The 12535-nt window shown below is 45.3% G+C and overlaps 1 protein-coding gene across 2 annotated transcripts in view; it reads right to left on the bottom strand.

Moving 5' to 3' along the window:
• Positions 1-12196, bottom strand: part of GPC6 (glypican 6) — a 1076178-nt gene extending 1063982 nt beyond the window's left edge. The window contains exon 1 of one of the 2 annotated variants that reach the window (XM_036893720.2): positions 11343-12196. In XM_036893720.2, coding sequence (XP_036749615.2) covers positions 11343-11502 — 160 coding nt within the window. In that variant the 5' untranslated portion in view covers positions 11503-12196. The remainder of the gene's footprint in view (positions 1-11342) is intronic. The other variant, XM_036893721.2, reaches the window with a different exon arrangement.
• Positions 12197-12535: the final 339 nt, after the last annotated feature.

The following is a 12535-nucleotide window of genomic DNA, read 5'->3' as shown; positions in this document are numbered from 1 at the left end:
AAAATGTCCTTGGTACCTATAGAAAGTCTGTCATATTAGTAAAGAATTATAGGGATCCTACAGTGAAAGAAAACTAAATGTTTCCCAGATCCTCCTAAAAATCAGTGTTGAGTTTCTCCCCTCCTCATGCAGATGTGCCCCCAGCAGCTGGGTCAGGTCCCTTTTGTTCCAGGCATGGATAGTTATGGATTGAAGGGATCCAGTCACTCGCCTTCCCTCAGCCCCCTAGTGGCCAATGTAAATATCTGACAGAAGGCTGAGGAGATTAGGGGTGCAATTTAGAGCAGCAACACTTCCTGGGTAGAGATTCCTACCCAAAATCAAGGTGAAAAATATCACAAAATCAGTGCCCATATTTGACTGTCTACCCTGACAGAAAGAACCCTGTATTTAAAAACACATATAATGGATGTAGAGTGTGGCCCCCAGACTCAAAGGATGGTGCTTGAACTGACAGTATTAGCATTACTTGGGGAACTTGTTAGAAACACAAATTATAGGCCCTGCCCCAGAACAACTGAATCAGAAACTGGTGGAGGGGCAGGCATTTGTGTTTAATAAGCCCTCCAGGAATTCTCATGCATGATAAAGTTTAGGAAGCACTGCTCTAAACCACTGGTACTCTTCTGGATGCACATCAGAATTACTTGGGAAAATTTAAAAAGAAAGGAAGGCAATGAGGGGGGGGGGAGGAGAAAGGAAGGAAGGACAGTGCCCCATCCCACACCAATTAAATCAGAATATCTGAACATGGAGCCCAAGTATAGGTTTTCTCTTTGTTTTCTTTTAATCTAACATGATTCCAGGATTAACCTATGTGGACAAAATGGAAGTTCCCACAGCCAGGATCCTCACCTGACCCTAAACTACCTAATGATAGGCCAATGCTTCCACATCCTAGGCAATAAGCTATTATTGACTGAGTCACTATATAAAGAGTTCTGCCCAGTGCCCTGGGCGGAGGCAGAGATGGAGATGGATTATGGATCTGCAGACTGCTGGATGCACATGTGATTCTAGTGCTCGATCTACAACCTCTAAAATAAAGCCAGATAGAAACTCTTTTACCCCACAAATGTTCCATTGTCATTTCTCCATCTCACTGAATCCATAGCACACTTGTCTGGGCTGAAACCCTCAGGCAAAACACTCCAGCTCTTTCCAACTCAAAAGAACCAATTGTTAAATTTTCAGGAATTTTGTGAGTTTAGCTGTTAATAGCTTAAAATTGGTCAAGATGGGAAGATTTATACCACAGAAACTGGCAAATGCTGAAAACCAGATCTCCTCTTCCCCTACCCCTGAAAGCCAACTGTGAGACATTTATCAGCTCACCTCTGGCCGGTTGAGAAACACTGGGCTAAAGTGACAATGCCAAATACCTAGTTAATTCAGATAGTCTGAATAGTTCCTCTCAATATCTCCATTACCTCTCAGTCCCTCGGATTCTTACTAGGATTATGAAGACTAACCAAACAGTTCAGTGGTCCTATACTTGAGGAAGGTGGACATTGGCCCTTACTGGAGGGTATGGCTGTGCCTGGGCCAGGTCAACAGCCATGGACCCTTTCTTCTTCTTCCAGGCACAGACACGGGAGGCAAATCTGGAATCAGAAGGGTGGGAACATATGCTGGGGGCCTTGTGAGGGTAGTCTGCCCTATCACTGAGGAGATACACATGGAAATAGCCCCTTTTTGTGCCTCTGGGCTTTAATTATAATGAGGCTTTGACTCTTGGTCTCCACTAGCCATCTTGTTTCCATGATAGAGCTGAGCTGGTAGAAGGAGGGTGGCAGAGCCCAAAGGTTGAGGAGAACCTGGGACCCTGAAGGCACTTCCCACGTTCTCCCTCCTAGAACTAACTTCTCCGTGCTGGGACCTCTTCTGTCAAACAATGACTTTCCCTGATAGTGTAAGTTTGTTGACCAAGGCTTTTCTATGACCTGCTGCCAAAAGTATCTTGTGTGACAAAGATTATTTCAGGCAAGAGTTTGAACAACACGTCTTCTTTAAATCCTTCTATCGGAACTTCTAGGTAGTGGAGTAGAGTTTCTTTAATTTATTTCCTTTTCTTTTTGCTCCTCCTTCTCCGATGACCTCATTCACCCCTTCTATCCACTCACCCTCTTCTGGGCCCTAGACATCCCACAATCTGGCATCTAAATCAGCCCACTGGCTGTCCTCCTTCACTGCCCCTGGACCTTTAGGGATCTCCTCTCTAGTCCATCCTGTTTCTGGTGCTTGGCCAATCTGAAACAATACTTTCATCATGCTACTTCACTGCCAAGAATCTAGGAGGATGATCTGCTTCCTTCCACATAATGCCTAGGACTTTCAAGCCCATCAGAACCTCACCTGATTTGTTCAGTATTACTTCTCATAAGTTCTTAACAGACCCCCCCTTGTATACCACCCTCCACATACACTATTTTGCTCACACATTTAATCCCACCCCCAACACCTTCTTTTTTCATGGCTCTTTAGCAAATGCTCCCCATCCCTCAAGGTTCCTGTGATAGTGAGTTGTACGTTTCAACTTGACTGGCCTAAGGGGTGCCCAGATGGCTGGTCACACTGTATTTCTGGGTGTGTCTGAAGGTGTCCCTAGAAGAGAGTAGACCAATTCAGTAGAAGAAGTGACCAGTGTGGTCAGTTACCAGCCAATCCAACTAGAACGAGAGGGTGGAGAGAATGCAAATGCCCTGTCTTCCTGAGCTGGGCTGCCCCTCTTTTCCTACCCTAGAACCTCAGCGCCCCTGATTCTCAGGTCTTGAACTCCAAGATTTATACAAGCTCCCTCAGCCCCAGCCCCTTTGGCTCCAGATTGAATTACAAATCCCCTTTCTTGGGTCACCAGCTTGCAGACAGCAGATCATGGGACTTCTCAGCCTCCATACCCTCAGGAGCCACTTCCTATAATAAATCTCCTCTTATATCTACATCTTATTGCTTTTCTGGAGAATCCTAATACGTCCTATTAAAGTGTACCTCCTCCTTTCACAGGGTCAAAGAAGTCACTTCATTCTATGATTCTTGTCATTATTTATATTCAATAATGATATTTGGTGCTCAAGCCACTGATGCAGCTTTGTTTCAGTTTTGAGGAGTGGAGTAACTACTTCTTCATCTTGGTAAAAACTTAAGGTTTTCTTTTCTTTTCCAGTGCCACAGACAAAAAACTGTAAGTTTCAAAATGGGCAGAGTGGATTACATACATTTTGATAGTTCTATTTCTTCTGAGAGTTAACAATTCACCCTACCCTATTTGGGAAATTCCTTTCTCTCAGCCACACTGCTACTCTTAACAGCCATCTGCTGGTTTTATGATATTGGGTTTTGTTTCCACTAAAAAGCACACATAAAATATGTCAAAATATTCATATGGCCTTGTAAACTCAAGGAATGCTTCTAGGAATGGTTGCTTCTCTCTCTCCCTCTCACATATATACACCAGTCCCTATTCTTTGTCCATCATATAGTAGATGCTCAGTCAATAACTTTTGATTGATTATTGGTCCTTTGGTGGTATCAGTTTTACTCCTAAATATTTCTCATCTTTATTGAAGTATACTTGACATACAATAGTCTCTTAGTTTCAGGTGTACAACAGCGATTCCACCTTTTTATACATTGCAAAATGATCACCTCAGTCAGTCGAGTGTTCTCTGTATCTGTGAGTCTGGGTTTGGTTTGGTTTGGTTTGGCTTGGTTTGTGTTTTAGATTCTGCATATAAGGGAAATCATGCAGTATCTGTCCTTCTCTGACTCATTTCACTCAGCTCCAAAATGTTTCCTGCTTTACTGCACTTGCACAGTCACCGCTCTAGTTCAAGCTAACATCTCCTTTTCCAGTACCTGCTTTTGCTCCCTGCCAATCTGTTCTTTACAGAGCAACCAAAGTAACACTCAAAACCAAGTCCAATCACGATAAAACACTTCAACAGCTTGTTACTGCTCTAGGCTAATGGCCAAAGTCACCATAGTGAGTTACAGGATCTCAGGGCCAATGAAGGAAAGAGACATGACTGTGAGGTGGCAGTAGGACACAAAGAGAGTCCTTCGGGTGGCACTTAGGTTACATATGAGGGAGGAGCCCCTCACAACATGAGACCTTCCAGAGCTCACAGAGGGGCCACTACTGGGAAGGGGAAGAAGTTAAGGGACCTCCCAGGAAAGCAGGGGGTGGGGTGGGGAGTGTATCTAGGCTCTCTCGCTCAGCCATAAAGTATAGAGAGCAGCAGCAACTTGGAGTCCTATCAGTGGCCCAGGTTCATCTTCTCAGTGGTCCAGATTTGTCTTATCAGGGGTTCAAGTCCCTCTTAGCAGGGCTAGCAGACATTGGGTGCAGTTTTTCAGGGCGCACAAAAAAGGCAGGCTCTAAATAATCAAAAATCTTTAAGCTATGTTTAAAACAACTAGATGTGTAAAAACCTCAGATTAGCACCCATAGGCTTATCGCTAAGGGTCCAGGCCAGTGTGAGAAAGAAGAGCATGCAGGGGCCACATGCAGGGCTCCCTCAAGGTCATGCAAGCAAATCATCACCCCGGGCCCTCAGACTCTTCTCCTGGCTCTCTCACACCCATTTCGCCGCTGACTGGCTGCTTCCCCCAGGTTCTGCAACTCCTCTCATACTGTTCTTCCCAAAGAGGTACTGGTTTTGTACTCATGCTTCTGAGCCCACTGTTCTTCCTCCAGGAAGCATGCCCTGATTCCATGTGATAGATCAGGTGCTGCTATGAACCACCGTCACAGGTCAGGTACCCTTGTGCTATGTACAGATCTCAGCCATTCACTGCCAATGGTGCTTCCAATTTCTGCTATCCTGTTGGGATTAAAATGTCTTGGGGCCCTACACCCAGCACCTAGCACAGTGAATTACTCAGGGTCGGTACACAAGAAATATTTATTGAATGAATTAAAAAAAAGAATGTCTAAAGGAAACGAAAACTAGCTTATAAAAATAATAACCTGGATAATGTGTAAATGTGGAATCAAATTCTATTTTCTTTGTTACTAACTGGTACATTTGTTTAAAAAGTATTTTTCATCTCTGTCTTGCCAGTGGGTTTCAGCCCTGGGCAAGTTTACTCTCAATTTGATGAGACCGAAAAATGACAGTGGAAAGATCATGGGGTGAAAGGGTTTATACCCAACTTTATTCCCGTGGTGGCAGGTCACTTACTAGAATCCTGTCCACTCAGAGCGAGTCAGCATGCAGCAAGCTCATCTCTGCCTCCGGGCCTCTCCCCTGCAGCCCAGAACCCTGGGCGGAGCTCTTTACAGAGTCAATTAATAGTGTATTGCCCACATGTGTAGTGAGCTAGCCAATCGAGGTCAGGTGAGAATCCTGGACACAGGAACTTCCATTCCCCCACCCCAAGCCCACCTTATTAAAAACTCTCGAATAGTTCCATCTGGGATCATAGAATGTTTAAGCCTTTTACCTAAGACTTAACTATAATGGAACACTTTATTTACAAATATGCCATCCCAGAGAGTCAATTACACTTGCAAACAGTATCAGGTAAATCACTGAAAACTGAGTGATACTGGGAGAATGTATGAAACTATGAAACTATTTAAAGTTGAATTGTGTACCAATTAAAGAAGTAAACAGAGCAGTTTGTCTGTAAAGGGATATTAAGCACCAAGTTTCAAAATGAATATTGAGTATTCTGTTTAAATTAGCTAGACACCTCTAAGTCACCATACTGGCCTTAGTAGAAGTCTTCCAAGTGATGTGAATTAAGGGGAAGAACAGGCGTATATTACTTTTGTGGGCTTGAATATAAGTTAAGATTCAGCTAATAAATGATCTTATCAGCAATACCTTTACTATAATTTTTGTAATCAACTCATATTTCTATTCAAATCTAGCGACTGACTTGTAGGTCACTCTGGTTTAAAAGAACTCAGTAATTCTGTATTTTATAAGTGTTCATAAAACCCACCCATGCTTGTGAAAGAACACTAGTCAGCCTCTTACATAAATTATGGTGGAATTTTTATACTATTATATTTTAAGGAACATAGTGCTATATATTTCAGATCCCTTTTGATAGTGGTCTACATTTCTACTCACAAGCTATTATTACAGTGTAGAACAGCTAAAAGATGTGAGTTCTATGTAAAAAAGTATCGGCCAGCTCAAATGAACTCTTGCTCTCAATGATAACATATTATCCTCTAATTAAATCAGGTAAGATAACACTGTTTGCAAAGATCATTCTAAAATTAATTATCAAATAAAGATTTAGCAAGAGGCATTCCTAAATAACCCAGATTTTAGGTTGCTTTGATACCTGGAATTATAATGTGATGCTTTTAGAAATCTAGTGAAAACAAAAATCATAAAAACAAAAATTTCAAGTTGAGCTAAATCATTTATATCTCACATTGTTGTTCTTTAAAAAGATTTTAAAGACATCAGCTAACTCAACAGAGGACAAAGAAATCAGAAATCTGTGAAGCAGGCCAAGAAATGGAAATAAAATAATTTATCCCAAACTAGGATATTTAATGTGTCTGTAAATGAGAGTTACCAAACACTGATTTTCTGTTTGTTAATGTGATAGCTACATGCAAACTGAAAAAAGGTATGTTGACAGCAAATGTAGTAAATAAGTTGGTTTGCTGGTAAAGCAGAGGGAGGAAGGGTAGCTTCTCTGGGAAGCCCACTAGAGAAAAGCCTGTTTGGACAAAGGCCAGGTAAAATGAAGCTGTAGATAAAGTGAAGGTTTCTGTGGCCAAGATTCTCACCTGGCCCTGGTCGGCTAGCTCACTACACACATGTGGGCAATGCGTCATTATTTACTCTATAGAGCCCTGCCCAGTGCTCTGGGCGACACAGTGGCACAGCTGCAAGGCTGCAGGAGAGCAGAACAGAGGCTGGAGTGGTGGCAGCACCAAGGACGGAGGCCAGAGGCAGAGACCCACTTGCTGCATGCAGACTTGGTCCGAGTGGACAGGATTTTAGTGATTGACCTGCCTCCATAGAAATAAAGTTGGGTATAACCCTTTCACCTCAAGAACGTTCTACTGTCATTTCTTTGGTGACATTGAATCCATAGTGAACTTGCCTGGGACTGAAACCCATTGGCAAGACAAAAGCATTATTATTTTCAAATTTGAAAGCAATAAAGAGGGACTTAAAAAGTAAAAAGTTGCTAGTGTATCAGCAGAGTATAAGAGAAAGTTGTTTTCTATAATTTTAGATTTTGAGATCTATTTTTAGATTTTTGAGATAAACTGATACCAAAGAGATGGGAGTTTTATGCTTTCTTAACATCCAGCTGTAGCCCAACTCTCAAAATACCTGAGGCGAAAAAAGGGGCAAAGGAAATGCCTAAAACAGTGTCAGCTTTTTTTTTCCTAATCTGCGGAGATAAACTTTCCTCATCCGTCTACCCCCTATGATAACCTCCTACAGTAAACTTCATTGGATTTACCCAATATTCCAATAGGCCCGGTACATTGAAAAAAACCCAACACGTGTTCTTTAGTTTTCATCTTTTATATAACCACCTTGATATGATAAAATAGCCAGGAAAATACATACACTCATGGACAATTTAGTGGTGGTGGTAGTGTGTAAGGCCAATTCCTGAGAACATAAAATCGAAATTCAAAGTGATTTTGAAAAATCAAAGATGTTGCAAGTAACAGAAAAATATTGAGTACGAGCTGTGAGGGAATACATATGGTGATTGATAATACCAAGCTATATGCATATTGCATGAGGAAAGAATTGATTTTGCATGCACTCATTGAACAAATATAGAATGGCAGTGGGCAAGGTTAAGTCGGTGGAATCCAGTGTCTGGAGTGAGCCTTCCCAGCTGCGTCATCCTTGGGCAAGTTAATTAAGTCTCTCTGTTGCTCAATCTTTTCATCTATAAAATGGGGATAATAGTTGTATCTACTAAGTTATTAAAAGGAGTCAATAAGGCAATGTTTAACATTTTAAAAGTAGGTAGTTTTCAAACTGGTGCTAAGCATATGGTAGTTTCTGTATAAGGGACTGTTAACTAAAGTTACATTAGATAAGCAATGAAAAAAGTGAACATGTAGGCCAATAAGCCACTGTTAGTCAGCTAAAAAGTATTATAATTAATGACGCCAAGAAGGCTCAAAGCATAAAGTGTGACACAGTTAGCATAAAACATTTCCTGAATTGCCCAGACTTTTAAGCAGATGCTCTTCAGTTGCAGAGTTCCTTTAAAAGTTTAGAGCTCTCAAGATGAACTGGGTTGGAAAATGGGATAATATTAACTGCTGTTCCAAGAAAGACTAGAATGTTTCACACTAACTTGTGATCAGTGTAACAGTCCTACCAAAGAACTTGATGATCCATTAATCAGTATCTTCCCAGTAGACAGAATGGGAGAAAATAAGCACGCACACAGTGAAGGCTTTTTGGCTAGTTAACTGGACACATTGCAATGCAACAAGAATTAAGTGTTGCTGAGAGGGGCTCAAGAGTCTACTCCTTCGGAGGTCTTTCAAACAAGGACAGATAGTCTATTTGATCTGCCTGGAATGGTTGGAAATCAGGGCTGAGTCAAGATTAATGGTGCAAACTGCCCCTTGAAGGCCTCCTCCTTCCCCAGCACTCTGAGAGGAGAATTTTATATATTACCCATCACAGGCCCTCATCTGTTGAGTTTGAAGAACTCTCTTTTATCCTAGAATAGAAAAGGGCAACACTATTTCACAATTGTGAGTTCCCAGTAAAACTTTAATAATGTCATGATGAAACATAATGTCCTTATTACTTCTCAGTTATTTTACCTACCAGGGAGCTACCTGCAAAATACCTTTCAATTAGAAACAGCTCTCATGAATCAAAATTCTGAACAGCAGTTCCTTTAAATTCATGTTCCCTGGCCGACTGATGCCATATGCCGTTTCTCAAGCAAACCATTAAAAGTCCAAACAAGGCAAAGATGAAAGGGAATTTAAAGAAAGGATAACCACCATATACTAGAGAATTAAATGTACAGAGTATCAGGGTATCAGGAACTAGAGAGAAGAGAAAAAATATGTTCATTTAATAACAGGACATATTTCCTAAGTGATTATTCCAACAGCAATTGTGACACTGAGTAAAGTTTACTTAGAACACCTGTGCTGTATATCCTTAATATACAATTATCTTTCAATCCATTGATTTTCCTTTCAGTTGTGCCTATGACCCCATAATAAACTGCATCTTGACAATTTCCACCTACATCAAAGGACCACGGTTAAGGCAAAGTCAATAGTACCCTTAGTCCTAGAAAGAGTTTAACAAACGTGCATACATTTTAGAAATCCAGAGCTAACTAGCAAGCACTGTAATAAATTGTCAGCAGGGAGGGAAACGCCAAGTAAATAAATAAATAAATAATTTTAAAGAACCCTATAGTTAAAAATCTACAAAAGGATTTATTTTAACCACTGCAATTGTTCTCAGGAAAGTAAATGATAACTACAGCAATTATTTATACTGATAACCTTCGCTTTGAAATTAAGATTTGCATCATGCTAAAGATGAACTCTAGTCTCCTGAAAGTCCCATTATCCTTTAAAGAATACTAAAGCAATTTTAAAATACTTAACTATTTTCTTCCTCGAGATATCTTATCCGAAGTCATGTTGGGAAATATCTGTGTTTAACAGATACAGTTTGAAAAGGCCCAGATAGAGGAAGGAAAGTTTCAATACCTAGAAGAAGTAATCCATACTACAAACCTTTTAAAGGTTAAATTCCCAGAGACTTGGGGAGAGGGGAAAAGAGGCAAAGCTGATCCTTATCAATTAATTAAAAAGAATGAAACAACAGTAGACAAAGAAGGCAAGTTCACAAACTTAAGGAGCTGTGGTCATAGTCGCTCTCTATCCATTGATTAACAAATGAAGGAATTCTGGAAAAGGGAGGAGAAATGACAGGATAGAAAAGTCGTCTTATAATTCACCACAGGTTTCGCCTTCGACTAGCTGGCTCTGTCTGGCTCAGAATTTTAAAAGGCTCCCTCGTTATAATGCTCTGCGCTGTTAGCGTGATATATGGGCTATTTTTCTTTCCAACGCTTAAATTTACATAAATGTGTTAATTTCAGCCTAAGTAAAAACCCGCACTTGTAGAGTGTGCCGCTCAACAGTAATAAAATAGCAAATCCACTCCGCATCGAAATTGTGATGTCTTAAGATATCTGCAAAATGCTTCTCCCATCGACCGGCTCTTTGGCTAAACGCAGAGAGGCTGGGGGAGATTCAGCGTCTTGATTTGACCAGCTGGGGTCACTGAGGACTTCAACTGGCGGGTTTGAGCAGCCCGCGCACTCGCAGCATCTCCTGGCCGCCCTCTGCTCTGTTCTCTCGCAGCCACAGGATTCTCTCCCCGACACGTTTCATTCACAGAGCCCCAGAGAAGCTCGGATTCGGTTGGAGCTAAAAGCCGGAAAACACGCACCCAGGCTGGGCTCAAGTTATTGGACACTGAGCGCTACCCACACACTGGCGCCGAGAAAGCGGGTGGGGGCTGTCGAGCGCCCGGGGGAAGCACGCTAGCGGCCCGGCTCGCGGGGGACACAGGGTGCGCGGAACCCGAGAAGGATCCACCAGTGAGCTACCCACTCAAGTTGGCTCAGCGTGCACGGGCGCGCGGGCGAGGCCGCGCTCAGCCCGGGCGCCCAGCGGGGTGGCTGGGGTGTCCCCCGCTGCACGAGCGACCGAGAGCAACCTCGGAGGGGCTGAGCCGCCGTAACGGCAGAGCCCGCCGCAAATCTGCAGCAGGCAGCCCGCGACCGCCCCACACCAGCCCGGAACTGCCGACGCTGGGAGGCCGAGTGCCCGGGTGGGGAGCCTCAGCCTCGCGTCCCGCCTCCCCTCGGGACCGGGAGAGTGGGGCGAGGGGCGCCCTCCGCGGCTCTCCGCCGCCCCCGCCAGCGCGAGGGCGGGAGCGGAGAGGGCGCCGCTCAGACTGTGGCGCGGGGCTAACTGCAGCCGCACTTCTTCCAAGTTTGCCCGAGCGAGGGGCGCGGACTGGGCGCCCCGCTCGGCGCCCTGCCCTCGCGCCGCGGCTGCGGCCAAGCGCCCCGGACTCCCCGGGCCGCCGGAGCCCACGACCAAGGGGGCGCCAGGGCGCGGGAGACGCGGGAAGGAGGGCGGGGGAGGGCGCTCCCGCGTGTGCACACAATGAGGCAGCCGAGACGCACCCCGTCCCCCGCTGGAGGAGCCGGGCGCGGAGGTGGCGCGGCGTCCCGCGGTGCCCTGACAGAAAGTGAGCGCCAACTCCTCGGCAACAGGGGGGAGGCGGAGGGCTGCAGCCATCCGCGCCGCGCAGCGCGCCCGCGCTTACCTGCGATCTCCTGGTAGGGGATGTCCGCCAGGCTGAACCCCTTGGCGCCGTACGCCTGGCGGACCTCGCCGCAGCTCCGAGCCTTTACGTCCGCCCCGGCCGGGCGGGAGAGCAGCAGCCCCGCGAGGGGAAGAATCACAGCCCCGATCCAAGAAGGCATGGTGCAACATGCAAATCCAGCTCGGGAGAGCCCAGGGCCCGTGCGCTCTTCACCTTGCCCCACCAGCCGAAAGCCCGCCAGAGCCCGCGGCGCGCTCCTCGCCGCTGCCCAGCGTCACCCCCTTCCGCCAGCCGAGGGGCCGAGCTGCGCAGCCCTCTGGACTGCGCTCAGCAAACTTTTATAAGCCAGATGGAGGATGGCAAGCCAACCAGGGCCGGCTGGGAAAGCAGCCGCGCTGCTCCTCTAGCCCCCCGGATCGAAAGCGTTGCAATAAAAACGAGAGAGGGAGGAAAAGAAATGTTTAAAAAACCACCATGGGGGTTCCGAGCTGCGATCCGAGTTCCGAGGCGCGGGATCCTAGAGCGCTGCGAGCTCGGCTCGCCGGAGTGTGCCGCGAAGGTGGGGACGCGCTCCGGTCTCCCGGGAGGGAGACGGACCGGCGAGCGCGGCTGTGTGCGCGCGGGGGTGCCGGTGCGAGCGCGGGGGTGCCCGGGATGTGTGTGCGTGGAGGTATGTGTTGGGGATGTACGAGATCCAGGGGAAACCTCAGCTTCACACAAGCTGAGGGAGCCTGAGAGAGTCCCCCTGAAATAGGAAGAGAGAAATCCTGGAGACCGACACGGGAGCAAGAGGGAAGGAGAAAGGAGGGGAGAGAAACGTGCTACAACGAGCACAGCCGAAATTCAGAGGCAGAGTCGCAGGCAAAACCTGGACTGGATTTCCTTCTCCTGGGCAGAAGGGAAAAAAAGAAACGTTCCTATGCTCTCATTCCCTTAACATCCTGCGTGCCGCCGATCCGAAAGGCTACCTTTAATGACAGAGGTAATCTGGAAAGACAAAGTATTTTTTAAGTAATTAATTTCTATGTTATTAAACTGTACTTTTGTGGACATATTAGGACAACACAATTCCAATTGTTGCTCTAAATATGAGCAGCAATTCATGACCTAGTGAAACACAAAGCCAGTGGTAGACAAAACCGTACAGGGAACCCCTGAATAGCAGAACAAATCCCCTCTCTGTATCTTTTCTG

Source organism: Manis pentadactyla, chromosome 17 (genome assembly GCF_030020395.1).
Source record: "Manis pentadactyla isolate mManPen7 chromosome 17, mManPen7.hap1, whole genome shotgun sequence".
NCBI lineage: Eukaryota > Metazoa > Chordata > Mammalia > Pholidota > Manidae > Manis > Manis pentadactyla.
The sequence above is the reverse complement of the archived record's forward strand: the minus strand, read 5'-3'. Positions and strand labels throughout refer to the sequence as shown.